A 16,607-nucleotide genomic window follows, 5' to 3' on the forward strand; every position below is an offset into this window, starting at 1 on the left:
CAGAAGTATTTTCGGACCTCGGTGAAGTTGCTGCACCCATCCTGAAGTCTGTGAACTACCTGGTGCCTTACACTGAATAATAATTTCCCTAAAAATACTTCCTGTCTCTGCAAATATGCACAATCTTATCTGATTTTCCCGTGAAGAAGACTAATAAGATTTTATATTTTTCTTTGTTTTCTCTGCATGTTCCAAAACATTTCAAACCCCAGTCTACTGGGTGACCACTAACCAAGGAACTGAACTTTATAGGCTAGATGGGCCCCTCCTGTCTCATATTCCTACTGTGCTTTCGCTGCAGAAAATTTCTCAGTTGGCCCTATATTGACCTTTAAAAGAAAAAAAAGAATAACTGGATAACCCCTGAATGTATAAATAAATTATATAATATGACATTACATTATAACTACATATATAGTATGCACTTATATACTATGTATGATAGAATTCATATTTTGTTATTAAAAATGATAAAGAAGTGAGAGTTTTAGAAAGGCCATGAAAGAGTTCGTAAGGAGTAGAAGATTTCTGTGCATCTGTTTTGACAATCATTCAGGCTACAGACACTTTACCTGCTGGCCTGGTTTGAGCGGCGATAGTGTTATTCCCTGGGTATTGATCACTGGGAGTATCTGGTTGCCGATGACGGTAGCGATGATCTGACCCTGGGCGTTGGTCAATAACTGTGGAGTTATCGGCTGCACCTGAAGTCCCTGAGCTCCACCTGCCGCCTGGCTGGAGGGGACTGGATTAGGCATCAGTGGGATTGTTCCAATAATCTGGAGAAAATGACACAGAAAGGGAAAATGCACACATGCCGCATGTACTTCCCACACATAATTACTTGTTTTATGCGTGTTAAATCAGACTTAGGTGAAATAATCACAGAGAGACAAATATGACGGGCTGAGGGTAGGAAACAACCATTCCTTTACTGAGGTGATGAGGACTTTCAAGCTCCTTTGGCACATTACATATCACCTGTATGTTTTACCACCATCCACTGTCATCCCCAAAAAATCTGCTGCGCCTGAGACCGTATCAAAAAAATGCTGGGCCATGCTGTGGCCCCTGGATGATGCTTTGTTCCCACCTCTCACTTGAACACAGACTGAAATACATGCAAGTATCAGTCTGTTTGTCTTGCTTTCTACAACTCATCCGTACAACGTTATTAACTGTGAACTGAGGTGCTTATGTAATTTTCTTGATTTACTGATACCTAGTACTCTAGATGACCACCTACTACTCCTGTGCGATCTCAGAGAGGAACAAAGAGACACTGGTGCCTTTCAGGACATGGCTTATTAAGATATGTTCATAAAAATGCAGCTGCTTTTGGATGACAACTAAGTAGTACAACACAACAGGAGGGCTGCTGTTAGATAAAACATTTTAACTAACATTTCTAGGGCAAGTACTTGCAGAAAGAGACACTTGTGACATCTCAGATTTGAGAATACAGTGGTTTCCTAAAATGTGAATGTGCCTGTAAAACTAATATTAGGATGAGATGTCAAACAGATACTGTAAGAAAACTTGTCAGTCAATAAGCTGCTAGGCTGAAGAAAGTTATGCTGTTGGAAGACTATTTTTACAAGTATTAGAGCATCTGAAACAAACTTCTGATTAAACTTGTGAATAAAACCAAACTTTTTTTCATCAAACAAATGAAGCTAGAGTCACAGGATGATTGCAACAGGAAAAGTTAAAAAAAAAAAAAAAAGCAAAACACATCTCTATTTCCTTCACCATGTCTCCTCTGACTTTCTCTGTCACAGCCCCCCAGAAAACACCTACCCTATTGTAAGGCTTCCAGTCTTGCCTCTCCAGAAGCCTTGCTTCCTCCTTTTTATCCTCAACATCCATCACACTGCATGTCCCTGTGGTCCCCCACCAGTATGATGGTGGGGGGAAAACACCAGTTGCCCTGTGTCCCTTATTACATACATTAACCATTGTAGACCTACTTGGTTGCTGAGAAATAGGGTGGAATATGGCTGAGTTTTCCTTCTTTTTCCTCAGTGGGGATAGTAACAGGGCAGCTTTCCTCAGTTTATCTGCTGATTCTCATTCCATTTAAGAGCTTAATCATCTTTTTAGATCTCTTTATTTCTGATAAATTTTGTTGAAATTGGTCAACTGTTTCGAAGCCATTAAGTAGGTATGGAGAGATAGATGGATGCAAAGAGGGAGAGAAGGATAGACAACACTAGTCATAAGACTAGTTTCCTCATGAAAACAGGCTAAAGTGTTTCTAATGAAACTTGAAGGCAAATTTGTCTCCAAAACAAACATATAAAATTCCTATTGATTTCAACAATTAATTTATATTATATCATTGGAAACCATACAATACAGTGCAAAATCATCTCTAAAATAAGTGTTTAGTGAAAACAGCAGTGGTTTTGTGGGCAGAGCACTAAGTTACTTTCTGAGAGTGCAAAACTAGAGGAACAACTCTGAATCTCTTGCTAAAGATATAAAAAGGATGCATGTATGAACTGTGTTGTGAAGAATAGCAGGGATCTGTGAAGACCTCTGCATATTTAAATCACCAGAGGTGATACACAACCACCCCAGAAAATCCATCCTCAAGAAAGCATCATGCAATGGTATCCAACTAACTCAGCCATAGCTGGAGGGGCATGAGGCTCTTGTCAGAGGATCACCCTCTTCCTTCCATTACTAGGCTAAGATATGACTCAATCAAGTGACAGCATCCTAATGAGTGACTACTCCTTCAGCAGTTACAGCCTGATAGTGTGCCTCTAGGTAGGCTCAACTGTGACGTACAACGTGACAACTTCAATGCCTTGAGTGAAAAGAGTGCACTTGGTTAGCTACAGCAGCTCAGCTAACAGGTGGTAAGTGCTGAAGTGGTCATCAATTTACCAAACTTGCCCAGTTAGAAAAAGTTTGGATGGGAAGACCAGAGAACCATAAAGAAAAGCAGGACAGCTCTCCTGTGGGAGGACCTGGTAAAATGGCAAACCCACCTACTAAGCTATATTGTAAGAGCTGCATATATCAAAACTGTTCCAAACACTGTAAAGATATCATTTAAGTTCTCCTTAATGCATTCCTAAAAGGTAGACAGATCAATAAAGATTACTACCCCCATTTTACAGAGCATGACAGTGAAGCACGATGGAGCATATTCAGACAGAGGTTGTGATTTGGAGAGTTAGCCTTCTAAGCTGGAATTGTCTGCGAGTTTCTCTCTGCAGATCACAGTAGTTTTATTTTTTTTTAAGGTGTCCCTAGCTGAACTGCAGCTGCTTTACTGTCCATGTGAGAAGATGGCTGTTCACTGAGGATGGAGGCATTTATTTACATCATTATCAGATTTCAGAATGTTTTCTAAAATCTGACTTTCAGCGTGAATTAAATACAACTTTCTTGCAGTGCAACATGTAGATTTCTCCCAGTTTTTGGCAACCTAAAATATTTATGGGTCACAAATATATTCTTTCACTTTTAACGTATCTCACCAAACACAAGGAATAATCCTTCTTAATTTTATCAGCAGAAACATAGCAAAGGCCTCTCCTTCCTTTGCCATGTCAGTAAAGGACGCGACCTTGGAGTGTCATTACTCCAATGTAACTTTAACTATCAAGGTCCTAATCCCAGCAAAGCAAAAAATGCTGTGCTGGTGTTATCAGTAATAGAAATGTTTGCATTCACATTTAAAATGCATTTCTTGGACTGCAGTTGGACATTTTATAGAATGACAGTGCTGAAGTGGACAGTTTGTAAGGTCAGAAGCAGAAGGCTATCTATATGTATTAATGTGTGTCACACACCATTCTGTACATGGTGTGCTGTACATGCACACAGCCAGAAACAGAGCAGGGAAAACATACAGCTGGGAGAGGTGTTCCAGAATGACAAATGAACAAATGCCCTCGGGGGTGTTACCGTAGGAGCCAAGGGTAAATCTGAATGGGAAACAGTTTTCCTACTTGTGAAACTTACCGAGATTTCAAGATTTTTTTTCCACTTTATACAAAATAAAGTAAAATATTGTCTAGTTAAAAACAAGACGTCCACCTGTCTCTAGTTAACCAACAGGGCTACTGTTTATGGCATGCATCTTTGATATGGCTAAACCCAGATTCAAGTTTCCCCTTTCAAGTTCCCCCTTCTCCAAGCACCCTTTCCCAAATATCCTAGCAGCTCCCTGATTCACACTGCATGGCTTGGTATCAGTAAGTAAAATATCGCTAGGGAGAAGTACTGAAACTGGATCCCCTCCTCAAACCTTGTGTGACTGTCCTGATGCTGGGCCAGATCCCTCTTCCTCTAATTTTGGTGAGAAAGTCCATCTTCGGCCTTGCTAATCTGTCCTGTTAAAGTATCATAAAAGCTGGCACTTTATGAAGACAATTTAAATTTTCTGAAGAAATAAAACAAGACCATGCCATGGGCTTGAGACACTGGCACGCCACAGTACTAACTATTTAATTGCCAGCGATTTCCCTAGTGGGGAGGCATTGCTCCTTTCTAGCAACTGCTGTTATTTCAGATTATATTCAAGGACAGTTCAGGAATAGCATGTGACAGGGACTTATCCCACAACATACTTAAAGAATCATACAATCACAGAATGGTTTGAGTTGGAAGATCATCTAGGCCCCCTGCCATGGGCAGGGACATCTTTTGCTAGATCAGGTTGCTTAAAGCCCCATCCAACCTTGACCTTGAACACTTCCAGGGATGGGGCATCCACAACTTCTGTGAGACACAGCAGAGGAGGCTTCTTACTCTGTCAGTGTTTGGACTCAAATTCATAAACAATTCCAAGTGTCAAACATGTTCTTGAGAAAACAAACACATCCCTAAAAGTCCTCATGCTACAAAAATATAATTTAAAAAGTTTTGGGTTTTTTTTACACTATGCACGTGACTTTCACAATTCCTTTTATACCTCATACAACTGAAAGCAAGCACTAAACATTCACAGAAGAGTTGCAAAACAGGTGTCGTATGCAAAACAACAAACAGACAGTTCTGAAAGTCCAAGGGTTAACTCAAGGGACCCCCTTGTCAATGCTCCATAACCTCTAAGGGAGTCAGGCACATTAATCTGCAGAGCACTGTTGATTAAAATAAATTACACCTGGTTGTATCTGTCTGAGGTACATGTTACAGATACAGGCACAAATTGTAGTGCAGATGTGACATTGGAAAGCCTACTGAGATATTTAATGTAAATTCAGATCTCAGCTTTTTTACAGAGCCAGGGCTTTGGGACACCTCTAATTAAAACACCAAGACTCTAATTCTGGCCCTGTTCAAGTGACAGAGTTTTGCCAGAAGCCTTGGTGGAGTCAGATTTTCACTGCAAATATTCAGTGAGATTCTTTCATTTTTGTTTATGGATTAATAGATACAACAATTGCATCTTGAGATGCTCAGAAAGAAGGTTTTACAGATGTTAATTTAGTTTTTTATGCTTCCCAATTTTAATTAAATTTTAAGAATCAATTATTTGTTTCTAACTACGAAGGAAATTCAGGGTGATCTTTAGGAGCATCTGAATATTCTCCACTGATTAATCTGTTAGTGTCATTTTAGCATCCTAGGATTTCAAGATATCTGAGATCAGGCCTCTCAAATCTTACAACGCGAATCTGTCATTGCCAAGAGAACTTCCATGGTTAAGTGTTATTCGTATGAAATAAAGTTGTAAGGCTTGGCTTGCATCTGAAGTTAATTTGTTGATCTTCTCCCACATACCACCTGTGGGTTCAGCGGTCTTTGCCTACATAGTGCTGCAAACTGTAAATTCATCTGCACCAAAAGAATAAGCACACAATTAAAATTAAGGTAAAATCCCAAGGAATGGAGAGACCATGGAAGGAAAAAAAATCCCAAACCCTCAGCATACCAACAAATATCTGTGAGTGTTACCCTCAATGGCAGGGTAATGTCCTAGCACTGATACTCTGAAGTGCTAGTCACTATTGTGCCATTAAACAGACTTTGGTCCCTTGCCTCACTCAGTAAAGGTTTCTTCTTAGAAATGAAATAAAAATGTCTGATCCCTTAAACAACTGATCCTTAAGAAAGAATAACATAGAAAAAATTCCATTCTTATCCTTTCTTGACTGACAACACATCTTTATGTTTAATTGCCTTTGTGGATTACTTGGCTGTAACTCACAGGCTGAAAACGTGGGCAGAAGCTGAGCAACTGCTCAGAACTTCTGGGGATAAACGTCTAATTGTAACACCATTTGCGCTGCAGATATAAAACCCAATTTTCCATAACTGTATGAAAGACTAATTGCTGATTTCCCAGCAGTGAGTCTTTCCTTGTGGTTCCTAATAAACCAATTGTGTTTTGACATTAGGTGAAGTTACTATGATACTCTAAAATGAAGCATACAACTGTTTTTTATTAAGTTCTTCTCCCTTTCCCCTCATCAGAAGCAGGGATGCTGCCTTGGTTCACTATTTTCCTAGCACAACCATAGAAATATTACAAACTGTAGCCAAATGGATGGTTCAACAACTGCCTTTGTTTCTGCTGTGAAAAGGCTAAGTGAAATCAAAGACTGACTACACTAGGTTGTTTCGACTGTCAGCCAGGGCTGACATAAAGCAAATAGTGCCATTTCATCTAAAAAACCTCTTTAACTATGAAAAGGAAATGTTAAGTTTTTTCAGTAGTATCATCAAAACAAATGTCTCTCTGATTTTATCAATGTTACAACCCTTTAAATATTGAAGGTTAATTACTCAGTTTTGAACAACAGAAGAACAATATAAAAATAAAACAGAAAACCAGGGAAAAAGTAAAAGGAGCAATAGAAAAATTGTTCAGTAAAATGAGGCAAACCACCATACACACATAAGCTAATTTAACATCTCAAACTGTGAACAGAATGCATGAAAGTCTTACTCTTATGTAGTGAGCCAAAAAATTATTATTTGAGTGAACGTTTGCTGATTTAAATATGCTTCACTCATCTTCATTTTCTAGTCCTCAAAATATAATCTGAAATGAAAGCTCACTTTAGCTTCTGTTGTACGATGCAGGTACGTTTAAACTATTTTTTTCTACTTTTACAGGGCCAAAAGCTAATTTAACCCCAGCAGACATACCACCTACAGTACATAGGACAGTGCTTATGGTTTTGTTCATTTTCTATGGTTTTGCAAATTTGCCTTCAGAAGCTGCTTCTGTTCACAGATATGTTCCTTCTTGTATGGTCACTGTATCAGCATGAATTACTTTAAGGAGATAATCTAAGGAGAAAATGACTGAGGAAAGGACAGAATAATGAGAATTGGCACAGGATTCTTTAGCCTCTGTGCATCTGCCCCTTTCTTAATCAAACATATATATACTACCTATATAAATTATAAACACAGAAACATTTTTATTTTTTATGTATATATATGATTTATTATCTATCAATATCAATAAACTCAGCTATTTATGTACACTATACTATATATACTACCACCACACTGAAAACCTGGAAGCATGAATACAAGCTCCATTTGCAAACTACTTCTGAAAGAAATGCTACTCCGTCTGGTTCTTTGGAGTAACGACAATGTGATTCTTGAACCTCACGACAGGATGAGGCTAAGGCTGCCTGTGTCTTTCGAAGTAAAAACAGTATTAATTTACACAAATCTTGCAAATTTCCTTTGATGCATTATATTTCCTGATGAGAACTCAAAAAAAGGCACAACAAAATGCTATTAGGAGAACAAGGCATCAAATAGGGATACTAGAAACAGGCAGCTATGAAACTGTACTTCTGAGTCATCATTTCATGCAAGGAATTATAATTTTCAAGGTTAAGTATTGTTCATATATCATACAATATATTGGAGGGTATATTGTTTGTAAGCATCATAATGGAACATTGAGTCTGACATTCTGCCTGACTTTGTCAATGCTTTATTTTTCATAAAATAGTATTTGTATAGTAACATCAAACTATACAGGACTTCATTTGTCATCACTGTAGGAATTATGTGGTAAGACTTTTCTCAAGCAAGTACTGTTATGTTCTGTTAGCAGGGGCATGTATACAGTCAGAAAAAAAGAATGTCTCTTTTATCAAACATCTCGAATAACAAAACATAACATTTTCTCAATGCAAAAATCTAAAGATATATAATTACCAAATTAAAGATTAAAAATTATGTTCAGTATCTGCTGAACTGTTCTTTCTCAGCAATCTACTTATCAGATTTAACTTCTTTTTAAAAACAAGAATTAAGTCAGGCATAAGGACACTTAGAGGTCATGGTTCTCTGAGTTGAGCAAAGCACCTGTTGATTTTAATTAGATTTACACGTCCCAAGGATTTTTGAAAATCAGCTAGCTAGATTCTTATGAAGTGTTCATTATTTAAAATTCTTTGATGGATGACTTGTATAAAATATTTTAGCAATACTTTTGTTTGTTATGACAAAACAGACATAATGTTGTGTTTTGACAAAAGAGCCAATACTGTCATAACAGAATTGTTACGACAAAACAGCCATAATTTCTAATTACGTTTGGCGATCACAAGAAGAAGTCACAATTTACTGGTTTTAGCATTTGGCTGCTTGTCTCCCATACCACAAACAACTTTCCTGATTGCTGTGTGGGTCCTTGTAGAGTGTATACATACAAAGACACTTTTGTATGTGTGGTTTTGATATCTTTTTTTCTGTAAATACTCTTGAGAACAAAAAGTAATGGTATTAATTTTCTCATGAAGTAAATACAAAGTGACTGAGCCACCAGCATGAATTTCTAGATTTAATTACAATGAAAATATTTTGGTAAATATTAATTCACCTCTACTTTCTTTTCATGCAGGCTGAGATTTTCGTAGTAGCCTACAGGAGTATCATTGCTACTTTGACATCTCTGAAGATTTCAGTCTCAACTAAGTATCAAGCATCTCAGAGACATAAAATCCCTGCTCTGAAATAAAATTTCGCAACCTTCGCAAGAAGGAATAATGTGTGCTGCATCTGCAAACCCTACCATTACTTCGTGTCTAGATTGCAAGCCATTTAGGACAAGGGTTGTCTCTTTTGGGCATTAACATAATAGAAATATTTACTACTGCTTCTCCCTCATAGTATAGAGAGTGGACTTGCTTACAGCCATATCAGAATCTAACATACTGGCCATACAGCAGAAGAAAATATAGGCATTCCTACACTCTGCAATACATGCCATGCTGAGCTATTCAAGGCTAGCTTGGAAACAAATTGCCCTTTCTCAGTTTTGGCTGGGATAGAGTTAATTTTCTTCATAGGAGCTAGTATGGGGCTATGATGTGGATTTGTGCTGAAAACAGTGTTGATAACACAAGGATGTTTTCGTTACTGCTGAGCAGTGCTTACACAGAGTCAAGGCCTTCTCTGCTTCTCACACCACCCCACCAGCGAGTAGGCTGGGGGGGCACAAGAAGCTGGAAGGGGACACAGCCGGGACAGCTGACCCCAGCTGACCAAAGGGATATCCCATACCATATGACGACATGCTCAGCATGTAAAGCTGGGGGAAGAAGAAGGACGGGGGGACATTTGGAGTGATGGCATTTTGTCTTCCCAAGTAACTGTTACGCATGATGGAGCCCTGCTTTCCTGGAGATGGCTGAACACCTGCCTGCCCATGGGAAGTGGTGAATGAATTCCTTGTTTTGCTTTGCTTGCACACGTGGCTTTTGCTTTACCTATTAAACTGTCTTTATCACAACCCATGAGTTTTCTCACTTTTACCCTTCCAATTCTCTCCCCCATCCCGTCAGGGAGGAGTGAGCGAGCGGCTGTGTGGGGCTTAGTTGCCGGCTGGGGTTAAACCACGACAGCCCTTTTTGGTTCCCAACGTGGGACTCGAAGGGTTCGAGATAATGACAGATTTCATTGGAATGTGCTAGATCGAATTTATAGCTGTTATTGCTGTTTAGCTATTAATTGGCAGGCTCCTGTGCTTGCCATCGGGCTTGCTGGCCTTACTGTATATCAGAGTCTAGTGCTTGTTAGTGGCTGCTTTTTGCTTTTGCTGCTTGCCGTACTGCTGATCACCTTACTCTGCTGTGCCTGGGAACGTTTTGATAACAGCAATGGCAATGTGCCTGGGCTGGCAGATGGCCAGGGCATCGCTATTGTTTCTGTGCTGCTGTACTGGACAGGCTGGAACTCCAGTGTGAATTTGACTTGAAGGGACTGTCACCCGTGGATGAGTCCATGTGGGAGCAGGGCACCCTGAAGCATCTGTGGCCGTTAATAGGTGCACACCAGAGCAGGTACATCTCAAAGTGTCTGTGGCCATGGTTATGTCTGTGCCACAGCAGGTATACCTCTGAAGGGATTGTGGCCCAAGGATAAGTCCACGCTGGAGAAGCTACACCTCAAAGCATCTGTGGCTGTGGATAAAGTCCATGCTGCAGCAGGTACACCTTGAAGTATCAGTGGCTGTGCATGAGGTCATGCTGGAGCACCTCAAAGCATGTGGCCATGGATAAGCCCATGACAGAGTATGTACAACCCTGGAGGGACTGCAGCCATGTTAAGGCCATGTTGGAGCAGGTTTACTTCTGAAGAGACTGTGGCTGCATGTAAGGCCACGCTGGAGCAGGTATATCTCTGAAGGCATTGTGGCCCATGGAGAAGGCCACGCTGGAACAGGTGCACCTCAAAGCAACTGTGGCTGTGGATAAGTCTATGCCGCAGCAGGTATACCTCTGGAGAGACTGTGGCTCATAGATGAGGCTCCACTTGGAGCAGGTACACCCGCACAAATGCAAAACATAGCCCCATACTAGCTACTATGAAGAAAATTAACTCTATCCCAGCCAAAACCAGCACATTCTCCACCCCTTATTCCATACCATTTACCTCATGCTCAGGTCCCACACTATCCAATACATCCTCATTAACCACCACCCCTTCCCATCCTTTGATATAATACACAGATATCATTCCCTTAGTCTATGGACCACCTTTGTACAATGTCCAGAAATGTCCACAAAATGTCCATTGAGTTAATTTAGTCCATGACTTTTAGTCCATGTGTTATGGTGGTGACTCAGGACAGGAGAGGTGGTGTGTTGCATGGAGTTATTGGGCACCAAAGCCAGCTCAGGACATGTCACTGCTGCACTTGCACTGCTTCTTGTAAGGCTTGTCTTCCATTAATTCAGGTGGTTCCTGCTATAGTAATTCCTATAACATGCAACTCAAATCATGGGTTACAACAATTTAAAGGTATATCCATTACAATCTCCACCCCTGGTCCCTTTGGGCGAGGTTATAGGGTTTAACATTGCAATGAACTCCTCCCCTTGCCCCTGCTCCGGCTTGGATTTATCCACAGACTGCGGTCCCTGATGGAGCCTTGCCTTCCTGGGGATGGCTGAACACCTGCCTGTCAATGGGAAGTAGTGAATGAATTCCTTGTTTTGCTTTGCTTGCATGCGCACCTTTTGCTTTACCTATTAAACTGTCTTTATCTCAACCCACGGGTTTTCTCACTTTTACTCTTCCGATTCTCTCCCCCATCCCACTGCGGGGGAGCGAGTGAGCGGCTGTGTGGGGCTTAGTTGCCAGCTGGGGTTAAACCATGACACTCAGCAAGCCTAATTATGCCAAGCACAATGCGTGCCAATGTGATTAGGCTGCTTCCATGCTATGGTGACATTATCAGCTTGTTTGGAACTAGTTTTGATACTTGGTGTTGTATTGCGCTGTACTGGCCTACTATAGAGATGCTATCTAGAGGTCGGGAGCCAGAATGAGGCAGGATTTAGTAATTGCTTTTTGATCCTGAGGCTTTTAAATAAGAGCTGCTATTGAGACATAATCTTATGTAGATATGAACAAGATAATGTTCTTTACTGCCACAATAGTTCTCCCTGAAATAGTGCTGTTTTAATTTTTCAAGTTGTAATATTACCCATTTAAAAAAGCGATCTTACACAGTATTGTCAATGTCTGTGTCTGGGCGAGTAGAAGAATTTTTGGTGCTCTATTTTTATTTCTCTCTCTAGTTACTCCTTTCAACTTGTTTTGCAAAGACAAGAAGCTGGATTAAGGAGACGGCATGCTCTTAACTGCCCTTAGTAGGCAGTCACTGCTGTTGCTGCTTTATCTTGTGTTGCTGTTCCTGAGAAAGTTATTCCACCACAAGTATTATGGTCTTGCACATATATGTTAAATTTGGAATCGTCAGAGAGTTATTTTTCTTTTTAATTTTCATTGATGAAATTTCCTGAGGAAACAGGAGTGTAGTCTGGACAAATGACTTTGAAGGCTTAATGATGTTTTATTCTAGCCTTGACTTGTCTGTTTGGAATACCAATATGTGTTTTCTTGGACACTTCTCCATGATAAACTGGACTGAAATCATTAACCATCAAACAATCTTCAGATGCAATCTTTAGGACCACAGCTGATTAATTAGATTACAGGTCAAATAATTTCTAGGTCATCAATATATTCTTGAATAATCTACTCTCATCTTCTCACTATCAAATTACATACACTATATAAAATATTTATCAGAGATCATCAGATTTCTCAGTCTGTAACTCTTAAAGGTGAAGTTAGTTAGGCATGCTGATTCATTCAATCATTTCAGATTTAGACAAAATTCACTACAAGGCTAACAGATATTGCAATCAATCAGTAGCAATGATACTCAACATTGTTGTTATACAATCGTATTTCTCCAAATACTGTTATAAATCTTGAGCTTGCTGCCCAGATGCAATGACTATGGATTACACAGTAGTTATCTGTCAACCCATCACTTCAACATTGCACCTGTGCAACAAGACATTCTTTTAAATACAAAGTCATGCCCTACTTCAGCTGGTGTTTCTACAATTTTAAATGATCTGGACTTCAGTTAAATAAAAGATAACACTGTTGGTCCTAATTAATTGTTGTAAGTTTTAACGTGATAGTCTACAAAAGCTCAAGGCAAGGCTGAGGTGAATAACTGTGCAAACCTTTGCACCTGGACAGACAAATGTACTACTGAAACACTTTTAAATTTTACAGTGCATGCATTTCTTCAACAAGCAATTTTCAGACTACTGAGAACAAACCACAATGCTAATCACCAGTATGACTATGGTGGAACAAACCATTCTGGATTACCTCCCTACCGTGGATCATCACTATGGAAACCAATATTCCAGCCTATAAAGTGGAATTTCGTTGTAATGCAGCACAGTTACGTGGATGTTCAGGACAAGAACGAAAAATTCATTCCACTGAAAGGAGGTGGGAAAATTTAGATGGGTCATATGCAAGTTCTTGGATGGAAAATGGTCATGACTCCAAGTTTCTAGATCTGAATCTCCAGGAAAAAAGTCCTTCCTGAGATCAAATATAACTTCCCTTTGTCACACAATCATGAGAAAGAGAGTTGATTGTTCATTTCAGTACTAATGCCTCCTTGAAAATTTGCCAACAAATATAAGCCAGGCTTAGTCCTTCTTAGCTTGTGAAATTTGCTATGGCTGCTGGTTCAGTGCACTGCTCTGCCAATCAGTTCACCTTTGGAAAGTCACTAAAATTCCAGTCCTCCATTCAATCATCTGTAATATGTTTGTATAAATACTATTTATCTCCCTGCCAGTACTCCTATAAGCCCTAAGTAATTTTTGTAAGGCTACCTTAGAGTTATCAAGAAAGGATACCATATAAAGCTAGGGGGGTTTTGTGTCCAAGGTGGCTATCTCACTGAAAATACCCTCAACTGGTTCTTTTCTTGAATGTTAGTAGCAGGAGCGTATGCTTCACTGCTTGAAAGCGCAATGGCTAAAGTATCTCACATTATCAAATGCATCATTAATCCACTTCACCTGAGCTGACAGATAGAAGGCAAAGAAAGGTGTTCTGCTCACATCTTAACAGCTTGACTTAAATTTCCACTCTGGCCACCACCTGATACAAATCACAGTTATAATAATAAGTTCTATAATACAGATACTTAGTATATGCGATGGTATCTACCACAAATGACTGGTCCTAGCATCTCTCTCAGGACAAAACACTTTCCTGATGCAATGGCACTTAACTCAGGAGGTAGCTGTCTGTGGACCTGGAGATGAATATCCGGCATTCAGTCACTGCTTCATTTCCATTGGCCAAAATACATTAGCTTGTGGTAGTTTATATACAGATTTGAGTCCCTCTCAGGGCTATCAATTTATTTTGGTACACTTGAGATGTTCCTAACTAAACAAATACTCCAAAAATAACAGTTACATCTAAGTAAATTATTCTCAAATCTGGGGAAGACATAGCAAGAGACTGCGTTTTATGAACCTGTGAGGAGAACATGCAGCTTAATTATCAGTTTCATTAAGGGCTGGTCTGTAGTTTGCTTAAGGAAGAGTTAAATAACTATGATTTTCTTATTAAAAGCAACAGTGGACCTGAGGTAATCCCATCTCTAGCACCTACATTGCTACTGTGCTGAAGCAACATGCTCTTGATACAGACAGGCATACTGAAATTTCTCTTTATGTATTTTGATATGAATTCAAACTACTTCATCTTTCTCTTCTGCTGGCAGCAGAGCCTGTATCCTTGAGGCCAGTTCTGTGGAAGGTGGAGAATCACAGACACTGAACATTTTCTATCCTTGCATGTCGTCTCTGTATCAGTCCTAAAAAGATTTCCTTTTCTTTTCAACGGTGACCTGCAGAGGACCAAAGGTGAGGGGCTCCTTTACCTTCTTGACTCTAGAGGAAGGGGAGGATAAGGGCAGAGATCAGCTGTTTCCAGGATCCCTTCTCCATCTGTGTATTTTTCAGTTGTCTTACACTTACATTTTAAGTTATTTTGGGCAGGCCATCATTTTTTTCTGTATTAGAACCAGGCCTTAGCACAGTATTCCAGCCATGATTATGGTGGTGCTGTAGACAATAAATAGCAACAATCCTATCTGACATTAAAAAAAAAAGTTATATTATGTAACACTCTCATATTTCCTCTTAGTTAAGATAACTGAAGACTGTGATACACTCTACCAAGACTTGCAAGTGGGATAATTCTGCTGCACTTCCTGGTAAAATTTACTGGGATTACAGGTTCCTGAGGGAAGAACTAAGGGGATGCTACTTTACCTTCATCAGCACTGAAACACTCCCAATACAGAAGGAAAATGCATTAAGGCCATTTTTACACACTGTGGAGAATGTTTAAGAACATGGCTAGAAGCTGGGGAAAGAAATGAAACGATAATGCCAAAAGAGATCCTTATGCTTACAATTTATTTTAAATATTGCCCTAGAGTTATTGTTTTGCACAACTTACTCTTGCAACTGTGGCAGTTGTCAGTGGACCTCAATGAATTGCACTGAGTAAACAGATCCTTCCCAAGTTCAGAGGACATCATTCACAGTTACAGCTACAGCCCTTCTCTTGTCTTGTAACCCCAGATGTTCCTCTCCGTGAACATCCAGAGCACTTCCACAGCTCAGCTTTGCTAATTCACACTTGGCCAGATTCTGCCCCTCTCTCCTGCTATGTAATGCCTTAATGTGGAAATTATCCAAGTGAAGCAAGAAGGCTCCTTATGATGTACTATATGATGTACTATACTCACTGTCTGAAGGAATCAGAGAACCTTAGCCCCAGGTATCTTTAGGATATGAGAATTTAAAACCATTAATAAGGGGAGTCAGATGGTGCTTCTTTCATTCAGGCTTTGCTTTACTTTGAGTAGCCTCCCTGATATCAATTTATGGAGCAAGATACTAGTTAATAAGACTAAAAATGGTTGAACCTTCTATAAGGAGAACAAAGTTGATATGAAAAGGGGAAACAGCAACTGCAAAATTTAATTTAGTTTTAAGTATTGTCAAAATGCATATTGTACTTACAAATGTCCTCGTAATACATTTTTTAAAAAACAATGAAGTCTCAATAATATGAACCGTCTGTAAAGCACTTCTTATTAAATCTTGGAGCAATAGTGGAGAAGATTCCCTGGTGTATGGGAATTACAGCAGAAGAGGATGAGTGAAGTGCAAATGCCACAGTATAATTCGTATATGGAACATTTTAATTGTGAGTAATGGCAGATTTTCAATTTTATAAGTCAAGGAATTGTGCTCATTTCTGAGACAGAACTGAATATATTAACTGCCCTTGAAACAGTATCAATATTTCTTCCTGCGCAGAGCACAGCACAGTAAAATGCATTAGAAGATGAAAGCTCTTTGATCCTTTTGAATGCTTAAAGATACCGGAACAGTGCCAATAAGTTTTGAGGAAGAGGCTAGACAGAAAAGAAATATTAATTGCCAAGATAGCACAATATACCAAAATAGTGACACTGAGTGTACTAAGGACTAAAAAAATATTTATTGTTCATAGTTCTACCCCACTGAGTCTCTCAGGCCACAATGGGTTCCTTTTTTCCCCCTCTTCATTCAGGTGAAGTCATTAGTATGCAAACATATTTGATCCTGACATACACGATAGCTGTATCTTTATAGCCCTCAATATTAGGGAGAGAAAACTGTCCTGGATTATATCACAGTGTAGATTTTACAAGTCTGGAGCAGACTGAATAACTGGAATCCTAGAAGTCATTTACAAGAGCCATT

General features: G+C 39.4%; 1 protein-coding gene across 1 annotated transcript in view; it reads right to left on the minus strand.

Annotated features, from left to right (window-relative positions):
• POU6F2 (POU class 6 homeobox 2) overlaps window positions 1-16,607 on the minus strand; it is a 318,450-nt gene that overhangs the window by 24,944 nt on the left and 276,899 nt on the right. Inside the window, exon 7 of the mRNA XM_072851409.1 lies at window positions 573-779. Coding sequence (XP_072707510.1) covers window positions 573-779 — 207 coding nt within the window. The remainder of the gene's footprint in view (window positions 1-572; window positions 780-16,607) is intronic.

The sequence above is a fragment of the Ciconia boyciana genome, chromosome 2 (assembly GCF_034638445.1).
Source record: "Ciconia boyciana chromosome 2, ASM3463844v1, whole genome shotgun sequence".
Taxonomy (NCBI): Eukaryota; Metazoa; Chordata; class Aves; order Ciconiiformes; family Ciconiidae; genus Ciconia; species Ciconia boyciana.